The sequence below is a fragment of the Ammodytes marinus genome, assembly GCF_949987685.1.
Source record: "Ammodytes marinus genome assembly, chromosome: 10".
NCBI classification, from domain to species: domain Eukaryota; kingdom Metazoa; phylum Chordata; class Actinopteri; order Uranoscopiformes; family Ammodytidae; genus Ammodytes; species Ammodytes marinus.
Genome location: NC_137214.1, coordinates 7,258,746 through 7,273,495, shown reverse-complemented (window position 1 = coordinate 7,273,495; position 14,750 = coordinate 7,258,746). Strand labels below are relative to the sequence as shown.

Below are 14,750 nucleotides of genomic sequence, written 5' to 3'. Positions count from 1 at the left end.
TGATTTTGTCCTTTTATTTTCTTTCTTTCATTCTTCATACACTTCTCTTTACTGTAAAACTGTAAACAGAAAACGAAATAAAGATACATGAATCTCACATACTTAAACATTTCCACATGACATGAATCTACACACAATCCAGCGATCTATTTTCAACCAACACAAAACGTGACCTAGCATAGCTAAGTAGAATGAGATTAGCCAACATTTCCAGGCAAAGTAAACATCATTTCAAGAGCCAAATAGATCGAAATATACAACAAAATAACAATGCAATTTCGTTTACAAACTGAATCTCACACAAAGGATTACTTACAGACTAATATTGTCCAAGGCTCGAGTGTGAAAAGATATGGATTGCGAGAGAGATGAAGTCCGTGGCTTTACGGCAGAAACACTTGAAAACACTGACCGGAACTAACAGGAAGTAGAATTGCGCAGTAGGCGCAGTAACCCGTAAAGGTCCACTAGGTGGCGGTATTCACCATAAGATTTACGTGGGTGAAACTAAGCTCAGGCATGAAATGAAATGGAAGGCAGAACACTCCCCGCTTGGCGTATAACTAATATGCCACTACAAGCTTTTACTTAAACACAAAATACACAATAAGTTCAAAAGGATATGGTCTTCTAGCTTTCATCAGAAAGCAGAACGACGATCTCTGAGATGGGTCTCAGAAGGACTTTAACAGTTCCGTCTCTCACGATCTTTACTTCCGCCTTCCGGATCCTCTTGTCCCGGCTCGGCAGCGTGTTGACAATCACTCCCACAGGCCATTCGTTCCTGTGGGCTTGACTGTCTTTGAGCAAGACGACATCGCCGGTCTTGACACTTGGTCTTTCGTCGGTCCACTTTCGGCGGCCCTGCAGCGTGGATAAGTAGTCTCTCCTCCATCTCTTCCAGAAGGTGTTTGCGAGGCACTGGACGTGTTTCCACTGCTTCCCATGCAGCTCAGCCATCTGAAAGTTTCCAGAGGGCGCGGAGACGGTGCTCATCTTCTGGGTCAGGAGCATTGCCGGGGTAAGGACGGTGGGCTCATCTGGGTCGGAGGACACAGGCACCAGGGGTCTTGCATTCATTATAGCCATGACTTCGGCCATAAGAGTGCTCATCACCTCGTGTGTCAGGCGAGTGTGTCCGGTCTGGAGCAGCATGGCATCCAGGATGCGCCTGGCGACGCCGATGAGTCTTTCCCAAGCCCCCCCCATATGTGAAGAATGGGGCGGGTTAAAGACCCAGGAGCACCCCCTGCTCTGGAGGTAAGTTGAAACTGAGGAGTCTTCCGTGTCGATGCCCAGCTCTTTACAGGCACCGACAAAGTTAGTCCCTCTGTCGGAGCGGAGAAGCTTGGCCGGGCCCCGGATGGCGAAGAATCTTCTCAGGGCATTGATGAAGCTGTCGGTGGTCATGGACTCTATGAGCTCGAAGTGAACAGCCCTGGTGGACAGGCATGTGAATATCACTGCCCAGCGCTTGCTGTCCGCGCTTCCTCCTCTTGTCCTCCGAGTCATAATGGCCCATGGCCCGAAGACATCAAGGCCTACGTGGGTGAAGGGAGGCTCTGGAGTGAGCCTGTCGGGAGGCAGGTCGGCCATCTTCTGTTCTTGCAGGCGCCCGCGTAGCTTGCGGCAGATCACGCACTTGTAGATGACAGAAGACACCAGGCGCTTACCTCCGACGATCCAGTATCCAGCTGCTCTCACAGCACCCTCCGTTATGTGACGCCCCTGGTGCACTACTTGTTCGTGGTAGTACCTCACCAGCAGTGTGGCGATGTGGTGAGTGTGTGGGATAATCAGAGGATGCTTCTCTTCCGTTGGCAGGCCTGGAGCGGACGAGATGCGACCTCCGACCCGCAGCAGGCCGCTTTCATCGGTCACTGGATTGAGCTTCTTGAGGGGACTCTGCTTGAGAAGTGCCTTGCTCTCTCTGAGGCACTCTAGTTCCGTTTTGTAGGCATCGTGCTGGACTGCACGGATGATGACGCTCTCTGCGTGGGACAGCTCGCCCGTGGTGAGTGCGTCCCTGAAAGAGCCCCACCTGTTGCGCGATGAGTTGGGTGGACTGCCTCTGAAAGATGTGGCAACATGGATCAGCCTGGCTGTAGCTTTGCAGAGGTTCCTCCAGCTAGAGAACCTTTCGAAGCGCTGGGAGCCCAGAGGAGCATCCACGGCTCTGGTAGCTAGAACCGCAACCTCGGGTCGGATCTCTGCGTCTGCTTCAGGTTCCACGAGGGTGAAGACGTTGGGTTCTGGAGGCTCCTTTGCGGTCTCGCGTGAGAGGAAGCTGGGCCCGGAGAACCAACTGCTTTGCTGTAGCTCTGCTGCTGGCATGAACCTTGTAGCGTGGTCCGCAGGATTCAGGTCCGTGCGGGTGTAGGACCACTGGTCTAGATGGGTGGATTGCCTGATGCGGGTCACCCGGTTGGCTACGTAGACGTAGAATCTTCTTGACGAATTGTGAATGTAGCCAAGCACGATTCTACTGTCCGTAAAGAACCTGACAGCGTCCACGTCGATGTCCATCTCGTCTCTGATCAGCTCGTAGATCTGGACAGCAAGCACGGCCGCACAGAGCTCGAGGCGGGGGATGGTGTGAGCAGGACGGGGGGCCAGCCTGGACTTTCCCATGATGAAGCCCACATGTGGTTTGCCGTCAGCGGTGACTGCCCTCAGGTAAGCGACGGCGCCTATGGCTACTGTGGAGGCATCGGAGAAGATGCAGAGTTCTCGCCTTGAACTTGAAGTCAGTAGCCCGGGGATGTAGCACCTCTTTATGTGCAGGTCTTCCAGAGCTTTTAGTGAGTCCTTCCACGTGTTCCACTGAGTCTCCTTCTCTGGGTCGAGTGGAGTGTCCCACCCCTGCTCTGTTGACAGTTCTCTCACTAATGCTTTTCCTTGCATTACGACAGGAGCGACGAACCCCAGGGGGTCGTATAGGCTGTTGACCGTGGACAAGATACCTCTTCTTGTGTACGGCTTCTCTTCCCGGGACACTAAGAAGGTAAAGCTGTCCGCTTCCAGGTTCCAGGATAGGCCCAGGCTTCGCTGGAGGGGGAGAGGATCGACGCCGAGTTCCAGGTCCTTCAGGTCCTTGGAGCGGTCTTGTTCAGGTAAGGCTTCCATCACCTGCTCGCTGTTTGATGCTACTTTATGCAGCCGTACGTTCGACTCTGCGAGCATTTCTTTGGTTCTTGTGATGAGGTCTATCGCTTGCTTGGGTGTGGCGACAGAGGTCAGCCCGTCATCGACATAGAACTGGCGCTCCACGAACTGTCTTGCGTCGGAGCCATATTCCGCTTCGCCTCTCTCGGCGGCTCGCCTCATGCAGTAGATGGCGATGGCTGGGGATGGGGTATTCCCAAAGACGTGGACTTTCATCCGGTACTCCACTACGGGCTTGCTGAAGTCGTTGTCCTCATACCAGAGGTAGCGGAGGTAGTCTCTATGATCGTTTCTGACCACAAAGCAGTAAAACATTTGTTGCACATCTGCTGTAACGGCGATTGGCTCTTTTCTGAATCGAAGGAGCACCCCCAGGAGGGTGTTATTCAGATCAGGGCCGCTGAGGAGCACGTTGTTCAGGCTGGTGCCTTGACATTCGGCGCTTGAGTCGAACACTACTCTTATCTGACCCGGCTTCTTCGGGTGGTACACGCCGAACGTGGGCAGGTACCAATGTTCTTTACCTGGCTCCAGGGGTGGCGCGCGCTCAGCTTGGTCGTTGTCCAGCATTCTCTGCATGAACTCGGTGTAGTGACTTTTCATTTCTGGCTTTTTCTCCAGAGTCTTCCTGAGTGACGCTAGACGATTCACTGCTTGTTCCCGGTTGCTGGGGAGGAGTCGTCGTGGCGACCGGAACGGCAGGGGTGCTACCCAGCTGTGGTCGTCATCCTGGTAGACCTCCTTGTCCATGATGGTCAGGAACGCTTTGTCGTCCATCGACAGCGCTGGTTTGTTGTCGTCTCTCGAGCTCTCGAAGATGGAGTGCCCCAGCCCATCTGTGCTCGTTGCCTGGTCCGGGTCGTCCTGCTGGGTGGCGGAGAGACATTGATGGCGGTGTGACTTGCCACTGTAGTCCTCCTTCACCTGGATGTTGTTCGGACAGGGACAGAGAAAAGATGCTCGACCGTTGGGTAGCACACTTGCCTTGTACACGTTGGCTTCGGCTGGTTTGTGGACAGCATCCAGGCAGGCTTCGCCCACGATGACCCAGCCTAGGTCAAGCCGTTGCGCATAAGGAGCGTTGTGTGGCCCGTTGATCTGCTCCCGTACCTTGTGGACTCTCAGGATGTCCCTTCCCAAGAGCAGGAGGATGGGTGCGTCTGGGTCCACAGCGGGGATCTTGTGCGCGACTGGCTGGAGGTGTGGGTGGTTGTATGCCACGTCCGGTGACGGGATTTCTGATCTGTCGTCGGGCACCATGTCGCACTCGATCAGCGTGGGGAGCGGGAGTTGCAGTTTCCCATCCGTGGACTCAAGCACGAAGTTGCTGGCTCGCCTGCCGGAGGTCTCTGTAGTCCCCGAGCAGGTTCTCAGCGTGTACGGTGCTGGGCTGGCTTTGACACCGAAGAGGTTGAAGAACTCTGCTTTGGCGAGAGACTTGTTACTCTGCTCGTCCAGCACTGCGTACATCTTGATTGCTTTTTCTTTTTTCCCTGCAGGAAAGGCTTTAATGGGGCAGATCTTGGCACATGAGCGTGGGGTGTTTGCATTACCGCAGACCTCGATGCAGTAGTTGGACACGGCTGCCGGTGTGTCCTCCGTTGGCTCCCCGCTTTCATCCTTGACTGCTTTGGCGTTCTCTGCAGGTGGCGGAGGACCAGGGTGGAGAGCTGCTATATGTCTTTCGCTGTTGCACTCGGTGCATTTGGTGGGCGCTTTGCAGTCTTTTGCGAGGTGCTGAGTTGACCCACAACACTTGTAGCATATGTGGTTGTCTTTCAGATATGCCCTGCGTTCGTCGATAGTCTTTAGTCTGAAAGCCCTACACTTTTTGAGTGGGTGTGGCTTCTTGTGCAGTGGACACTCCCGGTCTGGTGCACTGGTGCTCTTCTCCGTGGAACCGGTATGACTGTCGCTGGACTTGGACGTAGCCTCCGTCTTGTGCACGGCGACCGTAGCGTTCTGGCTGGGTTTTACGACCTTGTCGGGTCTGGACGGCGTGGAGGTGGCGAAAGCGAAGCTGGGGTCGTTCCGGACTTTGGCCTGCTGGCGGACGAAGTCTGAGAAGACTGGGAATGGAGGGAAGGCTACTCCGTGTTGTTCCTTGAACCTGGACCCCGTGGTGATCCATTTCTCTTGGAGGCTATAGGGCAGCTTTTCCGCAATGGGGTTTACCCCCCGGGCCGTGTCTAGGAAGGCGAGGCCAGGGAGGTATCCATCCGCCTTCGCGCATTCCAGTTCGAGGAGGATGTCGCCCAGTTCCCGGAGCTTGGCGCCGTCTTTGTTGTTTAGCTTAGGGAAATCTTCCAGCTTTTTAAACAGTGCATGCTCGATGACCTCAGGTGTGCCGTAACAATCTTCTAGGCGTTGCCACACCATGCTGAGGCCGGCGGCGGGATTGAGGACGTGCACTGAGCGGATTAGTTTTGCATGTTCGGCTGACTCGGCACCAAGCCATTTGACTAGCAAGTCCAGCTCCTCTCTATAGGAGAGGTTTAGCTCTTGTGTGGCGGTCACGAAGGATGCTTTCCACGACCAGTAGTTTTCAGCGCGGTCGTCGAACTTGAGAAGGCCTGAGCTGAGGAGCTCTCGCCGCATGAGATACCTGGCCAGGTCTTGTGTTTGATGTGGCTCGTGTGAGGTCACTCTCTGGGGGTTTGTAAGCGACTGTAGTTTGTCAAGATGTGCCCTGGGTGGAGGCCTCACGCTGGGTTCTTCTTTTTTGATGTGCGTGGCGTTTGGCATCGGATGTTGGCGAACAGCTGGCCCGGCTCCAGCGGCTTGATGTGTGAGTGTTCTCTGGGGCCCCACTGCGGCTGGCCCGGCTGCGGCGACTTGGTGTCTGGGTGTTATTTGGGGCTCCACTGGTGTGTGTGTCAGTGGCTGTGGTTGTCTATGAAACAGCGCTGCGTGTTGCTGGACATAGTTACCGGCTCGTTCCGCTGCATTGAGGGGCCGTCCTGGAACGTATGGCCCATGGCGCTTCTCCCCGCTTTCAATCTCCTCTTCCTCCTCGTATGCGGCCGCTTCAGCCTTGCGTGCAGCAGCATTCTTTTGGCAGCTGAGGAGGTGGAGATTGGCTTCGAGTTCAGCTTTCTGTATCATCATGCTGGCTTCTTTTGCAGCGAAATCTAACTCTGCCTGTGCAGCTTTTAGTTTGGCGCGTGCCATGGCTCTGGCAGTTGACGTTGATCTCCTGCTGGAGCAGTGTGAGGGGTGATGGGATGCTTGTGACTGGGCATCTTGTGGTGTATGAAATGGCTCTCCCCGTTCAGTTGACAGGTGAATATCTGCTGTGGTTGGCTCTACTGGAGCTCCACCAGTTGCCTGTTCGACGGCATTCTGCTCTGGGCTGATTGAGTGATCGCTCATGACTTCTTTTTCCATCCTAATCTTCTTACTTGGGCCCGCCGCGCTGTAGTCTTTTTACTATGCTGCCCTCGGCCTGCGTTACTGGTGCAGAACTAGACAGCTAGCGAACAGTTCAAGAGAAGGCAAGCTGAAGTGTGATTTTGTCCTTTTATTTTCTTTCTTTCATTCTTCATACACTTCTCTTTACTGTAAAACTGTAAACAGAAAACGAAATAAAGATACATGAATCTCACATACTTAAACATTTCCACATGACATGAATCTACACACAATCCAGCGATCTATTTTCAACCAACACAAAACGTGACCTAGCATAGCTAAGTAGAATGAGATTAGCCAACATTTCCAGGCAAAGTAAACATCATTTCAAGAGCCAAATAGATCGAAATATACAACAAAATAACAATGCAATTTCGTTTACAAACTGAATCTCACACAAAGGATTACTTACAGACTAATATTGTCCAAGGCTCGAGTGTGAAAAGATATGGATTGCGAGAGAGATGAAGTCCGTGGCTTTACGGCAGAAACACTTGAAAACACTGACCGGAACTAACAGGAAGTAGAATTGCGCAGTAGGCGCAGTAACCCGTAAAGGTCCACTAGGTGGCGGTATTCACCATAAGATTTACGTGGGTGAAACTAAGCTCAGGCATGAAATGAAATGGAAGGCAGAACAGTAACGTTATAAGCAAAGGGGAAGAATAGCAATGTTTATTTAAATTTTATTTTATTTTAGACTGCCTCGATGCATTGATATCTCACATTGTCCCACATTGTCCCACATTGTCCCACACAAACGTTGTCTTTGTCCCACATCTGGTGAATTGGGATCTGGTCACCCTAGCAATAGCCTATCTTTTCCTGGTGGTAAGTTTGCCTCTGTATGTGTATCTAACCTGTTCAATGAGGACAAATGAATACAAAGAGTCAGTGTTGAATGTAAACAGCCAGGACACACATATAAGTCATCAAGGGGCTGTTTCACCATCGTTCTTCAAATCCCAGACTCAAGTAAGTGTTCTCCGCTCTCTGGCCCCTGTTTTCCATCACACTGACACTATGCACCCGACCTGCTAATGTGTGATAAATGACTAAGAGCCACAAGCCAAGACTGCCCTTGCACCAGCTTTGTCTCGGTCGCTTCAAGGGAGGAGGGGCTGAGCTTATGAACCACGAGCCAAAAAATGTATTCAAAAAGAACTACGTAGGCTTCTGATGTTTGCTGACTGAATCAGTGTGATTGCTTACAGACCCGTCACCTCATCACCAACACCAGCCTTGTTAAAGGCCTACTTCACCGGTTGGAATATGAAAGTGTATTGAACTCGGAGATCCCATTTAGTATAAATGTGCAAAAAAAAATTAAATCGGATCATCTTAGCCTGAGAAAAGGCAGAAAGAGTGTTTTATGGTCTCACTGTCTAACCCTACAGTTTCCTTCTTGTGACATCACAGTAATGGTTAGGATTAACAGGACAGCTGGGCCAAGGGAAGACTAAGGGAAGACTGAGGGAAGAAAAACCTCATTCATTATATTATAATAGTTATTTTATAATGATAGAACGCTGGTTCCGTATGGGTGAAGTATTCCTGTGCACGGTTCGGTTCCCAAACTCTCTCTCTCTCTCTCTCTCTGCACACTCCAGCGTGGGAGTTTAATGTTGAGAAGAGACTTGACATGAAAATGAACAGAGAAAAATGAGCTTGCTGACTTTTTTTTTTTTTTCTGAGGAAGAATAATGTCATTACAGCTTGGCATCTGTCACTTCTCCTTTGGGGCTCTTATTATGTTGTGTCATTTTTTTGTTGTTGGTGGGAACATGGCTGACTGTTTGCTGCCACCATGTGACAGCCCTAACACTCTGCAGTCGTCAGTAAGGTATCTCGTGGCACTGTTTTCTCAGCTTGCAGAGAGAGAGAGAGAGGGAGAGAGAGAGAGAGAGAGAGAGAGAGAGAGAGAGAGAGAGAGAGAGAGAGCTTGCGGTGTGTTATGGCTACTTGATTGATTGTTTGCACTGCAACCTCTTCGAAGGCCTGGGAAAAACCAGGGTTATAAAATTAGATTTTCTTTTCTTCTTCTGTGCATTAAAAATGTATTTCACAATAAGAAGCCTTTGTGTGCATTCAGCTTTGAAATAAGATAAATGAGGTCATCCATCTTAGTAGTTTTAATGATAGCACTTTGGTATTACATGTCAGGCTTCGTACTGTTGTGACAGTTTCATTTGCTTCAGGGATAAACAAAATAACCAATCTTTCTGTGTACGACAAGAGTGGTTACACACATAATGTGAACCCACGTACAATGATTGGTTTCCATGGAAGCTCTGGTTCTGAGTTTATAATTAAATCTAAATTGACATTTCTAGGAATCTTTTATATCTCAGAGCAGACACTTTGCTTGGTTGTGGTGCACACAGCACAGATGGTCGGATTTGGGGATTCAGCTTGTTAATCAAAAGCAGAGAGCTCATTAAAAAAAATATTCAACTTCCTCAAAGCATCTTCATAAAGATATTTGTATTACACCACCCATATTTTAGATGCGACAGGCCTAACCCATTGATTTTTAACAAACATGTTTCGGTATAATACTGCATGGTATATTCAATTAAAATAGTAAATGGCATAAAGGAGAACTGTAGATCATGATGTCCACATTAAAATGTTTTCACATATCGTTAGCCTCATAGCATAATTGCCTAAATCATATTTACTCTTTAACTCTACTCTATTCTACATCTACTTTTCATTAGCCTAATAGCATAATTGTCTAAGTCATATTTAAGGGTTATAGAGTAGGGTAAAGTAGATGTAGAGTATAGTAGGTGTAGAATAGAGTAGATGTAGAGTAAAAGTAGAGTAGAGTAAATATGATTTAGGAAATGATGCTATGAGGCTAACGATATGCTTGTGTCTGTATCACCTAGCCATCCTTCTAGGGAATATTAATACTAACAAATGGAGCGACGGTTGTCATGCACAATTTGTCGTGTCCACAAACGTAGAATGAATACATAAATAAAAACTGCATTGTGTTTTAGTTTCACAACTAACATGTCACATTTCATTTCTTTATTTGAGCAGGTCAACATTCTCATCTGAATCACACTGACTTCACACATCTACACCCTTAAATCTCTGAACATCTTCAATACAAAAACATTCCATAAATAATAATATTAGCAGTTGAAATAATCTTTCTTATTTAAAGTTTTCAAAATATCTGGACTAATGCTTCACAAACACACACACAAATGGAAGGAAAAATCACATGTTTTACAAGGACAATTGGATGAATCTGATTATATGACGGGGCACAAGGAGACAGACGTCATCAAGATTTAAGCGCATTATGGGTTTCTATGGAAGTCTGGAGTCAAATGTAGGCAGATAAGAACTGAAACTTGAGGACTGAATGATCAATTACGTAGCAAAAACTTTCACACAATGGATGTAGAGCAGATGCTAAAGTACAAGCACATACTGTCTGTGCACACAGTCACCCGAACATACAATATTTTGACAAACTCTTGAAGGGACTTACAGTATTTGGCCAAACGGACGCATATTACAAAGCCTCATAAAAAATAAGGGCCGTCCTCTCACAAGGAAAGTAACAGTTTCAAAGTGTGAGCCTGTATTGATGCTGGAGAAGAAAAAATAACACCCCCCCGACAGCCTCCACTCCTCCCTATGCCAGGGGGAAAATACATTTTCTCAGTTTTAATCTCGGGGGTTAAAGCCTAAGCTCGACGCAGCTGCCCTCTCAGTCTGGTTGGTAGATGGTGCTGTGTAGCCCGAGGTAGTGGTGATGGAGAGAGGGGGGAGCTGTGTGTGGATCCGTGCCCGTGTCCGTCTGTCCGTCTCCTCCGGTCACTTACGAGCTGATAAGGACAATGGGACAGTTGGGCCTTAATCGTGTTTGCCCTTCTCTTTGGGCGGGCCTGTGCCTTCGTTCCAGGCCACGTACACAAACAGAGCCAGGACCACGTGCACGGTGCACACTGCCACGATGGCCGCGTAGAAGTAGCTGTCAGAGCTGGACATCTTCATGTGGCCTGGGGAGAAAGAGGTGGTGGAGGAGGTTAGTTAACAGACATGACAAGCAGCCGGAAGAGGAGCAGTGAATAAAGAACATGTGAAACTTAATCAGGATGCCTATTACTGGGCTAAATGTAGTGCTATGCTCCAGGGGGCAAACGGAAACCATCTTAACGAGTCCTATCGATCTATATGTGCTTATTGATGATGAAGTTACATATTCAGCCCAAAGCAAAGGTTATTTTTCATTATGCTTCTGTTTTCATATAACTTACATCAACTGACATAGTGTTTACACTTTTTTTTTAACTCCATAAATATCGATATCAGCACCAGTTGCTTTTTAATTAATACCTAAAGACTAACATATATGTAATAACTAACTTATGTGACTACTTGTGCGACCCAGGTCATTTTGTTCTGGAACTGGAGCAGAAACACACGTTACATCTCTGTAATTATTATTATAATCATTACTTCCTTTAGCTACTATGTATTATAATCATTACTTCCTTTAGCTACTATGTATTAGAATCATTACTTCCTTTAGCTACTATGTATTATAATAATTTTGAATGCTTGTCACTTATGCACTGTGTCCCATGTGGCTCTTGTAACCATGTAAATGTTGCTGCTGTGGGAGCTAAAAAATGGAAGATCGTATTGCATTTTATTTATATATCTGTCACTAGTATTTACGAAGACTTAAGTAAGTAAGATGTATTTATATACATCTTGCGCTTTTCACAGACAGGGTCACAAAGTGCTTTGCAATGTGCATAGAAAATAAAGCATAGTAAAATGCTAGTAAATACGTCTAAGTAGGCCTCTAAGCAATAAACCAATAAATTGCACAATAAATTAAAATGAGCGATCATTTTTTGCCGGCCGCAATAATTTACATTTGCAGCTTGTTTGTTTTCCTCGTGTCTCTCTCTATCAAAGAGACTTGATGACAAGAGTTTTCACTCTGGCCCTCTCGCTTTGTGTTAGAAAGAGAGAGAGACAGAGGAGAGAGAGAAGGGAGAGTCCGCGAGTGATTAGTCACATGATCAACTGCGCAGATAACGTCAGCTAGGCTACTTTCATCGCAGTGTCTCGCTGTAGTCACGTCTTTAACATGTTGGCGACTTTACCGCTATATTTGCAGACGTTTGGCCATAGCGATAAGGCTGTTAAAGACCAGCGACACATCTAGCGACTTTATCTTAACCACGCTCACGTTAGAAGAGTAGCAACGGCTGGCGTATCCTCCTCACCACTGACAGCACTCGGGCAGTCTGATAACATTTTCCTTAGGGAGGAGTCACCAGTGATAGAGGAGGAAAAGGCAGAGGGCTCGGAAGAGGAAGGGGTTGTGGTGAAAATTGGTTAAAAAAAATTATTTCCCTAAAGGAATGTCTGAAGGATTTCACATGGTGATGTAAAATTAAAAACACAATGAACTGTATCATCTGTTGTCAGTGTGGTCCAAAACATGCTGCCAATACAATATCAGTAGGCCAAATATAGTTACAATTGGGAAAATGTGAAAAGATGCATTTAATGTGCCCCTACATTTTCTGCTTGTGCCCCTTAACATTTTTAGTTAGGGGCGCCAGTGCAACTAGTAAAACAAGTGTGTCTGGTGCCCTGGTATTGATCTTTGAAAGGGTGTACTTGCAATATTATGCCAGTATCATTATATTTGCAAAAAAAAAAATAGTTTTAAACTGGTCAACTTTACAGGGTTCCAGGTTCCATTTATTCACACAGTCATACCGGTGGTGATAAACTACGACAGTAGCCACAGTAGGCAGACTGACTTAAAGGTGGAGTCAGCGATTTTGGAAAAAAGCTTGTTGTCAAAACTACTCACAATCCACTACTAGTCTGTCCTGTGTGTGTGTGTGTGTGTGTGTGTGTGTGTGTGTGTGTGTGTGTGCTGACTGCTGAAAAAAGTCCAATGTCAATAGACAGCCTAGGCCCTGCTACGGACAGGTAGCAGATCTTGAGGAGATATTCACTGATTTCAGATTCTGACTCCAGCTCTAAGTGATATTAAGTGCATTCGACCACACGTGGATACAATCCAGTTACTGCAAAGAATCATGCAGGAAGTCAATCTGAAAAGTTGAAACTAGGGGAAGAGGAAGCTTTTACCCAGCGTCCTCCTTCCATCCAAATCAGAGAAGATTGTTAAAAATTAAATAAAAAACATTGACGGGCTGGCATTGCCCTGCAAACACAAACAAGGTAGTGTCAAACTAATACTCACCCTCAAATATGTAGGCCTTGGATGCGAAGTAGAGACCGATGGGCATCGTTACCATGAGGATGGTGAAGAACAGCAGCGTCTTTAGGGCTGAAACCAGGGAACTCTCATTCCTGCTCAGGAGCAAACAGTTCAACAGTCAAACCATACGCTTTACTTTTAATACATTTTTTAATTTAAATGTAATAGTTTACAATTATTAATTATAAAAGGAAAGGGTACGGTATAACAGTAAAACAAAATATATAAATAACAATGACATAGCCAGGGTTAGCCTAGCATACAGCACAAACAAGCTACATGATAGATATTTAAAGGGGTACATATGTTATAGGTTTTCATAGCCTTTATGTTAGAAATGAGTTGTATATAAATAGCCTAGTTTGGCCTCATGACAATGTGACATGACTGTCAAGGGGAGAAACTGGGACTCTTCATAGACTGACTATGTCATATCGTGTTCCGGGATAAACGCCACATCAAATACAAATTGTGGCTAAACTTTTGGAACATGCTCAGCATCAAACTGCACACTGAATGGACGGAGGGTTTTGAGGCCAGGAAGGCATGCACGACACAGAGGCTATAGTGAACTAAGCTTACAGGCTAGCTAGCTAGGCTTAGCTGCTCGTTTTAAAGAAACTAAGTTGTTTTCTCACCCTCTGTAATAAGGTGGAGGTCCGGTTCCGGCGTCCAAATTTGCTCTCACAGAACCGTCCATGGCTGTGCTGAAAGGAGGCGAGGAGAAGGTAAAAAATAAACTGAAAAATACAGCCCCGTATGGTTCTGGTTGTGTCGTCGCTGCTGAAATTCTTCCGCGTTGGATCACGGGACCGTCACATGACGATGTGTCACGTCAGTAAGTCTCGCGAGACTACTTCCCCCAAGCCCTGGATCATGTCCTGCAGAGATAAAAGGGGTATTTCTCATTGACCAATTAAACAAGGTATTTCTGGATGAAATGTGAGCTCAGAGTTCATTTCAATAAATCAATGGACATATGAGCAACAATCAAGCAGTGCGTGTCTCCTTTGTTTTTATAGTTTCCAGTAGCCTAAGGTCTGGATGCCTGCAATCTGCAATGAGATAGGAAAACTTCCTCAGGAAAAGTTGTCATCCTATTCAGTAAAAGTAGTTTAAAGTTCCCATATTAAAAACTCAAACAAATAATGTTTTAATTACTTTTGCATCCAAAACTTTGTTACGTTACTTAAGTAGGCTATAATTAACTCGCATAAAGCAAACTTCCTTCTTGGTTTATTTTTTTTCTCTTTTTTTTCACTGTATTACCTTTGAATATCTAGTCCTCCTGCATAGCATATTATCCATATATTTAAGTTGTGGAAATGTATAACCCTACCTGTTTTTAACACCTCATTTGGTTTAGCTTTAGGTTAGCTTTTCACTTTTTTCCCAAACTGACCTAAAGTACAATTGAAGTAAAAAAATATACTATATGGATCTTCTTGCTTTTTCCTTCCATTAGAAGGAATTCAATTCAATGCATTTATTTTCATTGCACAGTGTACAACAGAATTAGCCTGGCTCCGCCCGCCCGCCTACTTCCGGCCAAATTTCATTTTCCCTTTCAGTAGTCACTTCTGTACAAATGAAATGAAGTACGATGGTCTGGTTGGACCAGGCTACAACAGAATGACATGGATCATAAAAATAAATAAAGATAAAAGATTGAATTAATAAGTGTACTGTCCTTGGGATAGTTTACAGTGGAGCTCTTTAGACTCCTCACTGGCTATGGATTTATCAATGGATTTATTTTCTCCATAAATGATCTACTGTAAGGTCACAAGCCAGTCCTGATCATCCATGGTGCACATGCCCCTTTTAATATACCAGCTAATTTAAATTTAAAACACTGCACAGAATCAGCTTTTGAATAATCCAGAAAATG

General features: G+C 46.5%; 1 protein-coding gene across 1 annotated transcript; it reads right to left on the bottom strand.

Annotated features, from left to right (window-relative positions):
* Nucleotides 1-9,605: 9,605 nt before the first annotated feature.
* On the bottom strand, nucleotides 9,606-13,647 carry vma21 (vacuolar ATPase assembly factor VMA21). Its single transcript, XM_080035729.1, has 3 exons — nucleotides 13,498-13,647; nucleotides 12,842-12,951; nucleotides 9,606-10,601 (listed from the first exon to the last, which is right to left on the bottom strand). The coding sequence occupies exons 1-3, from the start codon at nucleotides 13,557-13,559 to the stop codon at nucleotides 10,456-10,458; spliced, it is 318 nt and encodes a 105-aa protein (XP_079891855.1). The 5' UTR covers nucleotides 13,560-13,647; the 3' UTR covers nucleotides 9,606-10,455.
* Between the last annotated feature and the right edge of the window lie 1,103 nt (nucleotides 13,648-14,750).

Coding starts and splice junctions, on each gene's coding strand:
- vma21 (XM_080035729.1), bottom strand. CDS start 13,559: ATGGACGGTTCTGTGAGAGCAAATTTGGACGCCGGAACCGGACCTCCA. Junction 12,952..13,497: donor CCTCCACCTTATTACAGAGG/GTGAGAAAACAA, acceptor GCTCCTGAGCAG/GAATGAGAGTTCCCTGGTTT. Junction 10,602..12,841: donor CAAGGCCTACATATTTGAGG/GTGAGTATTAGT, acceptor CTTTCTCCCCAG/GCCACATGAAGATGTCCAGC.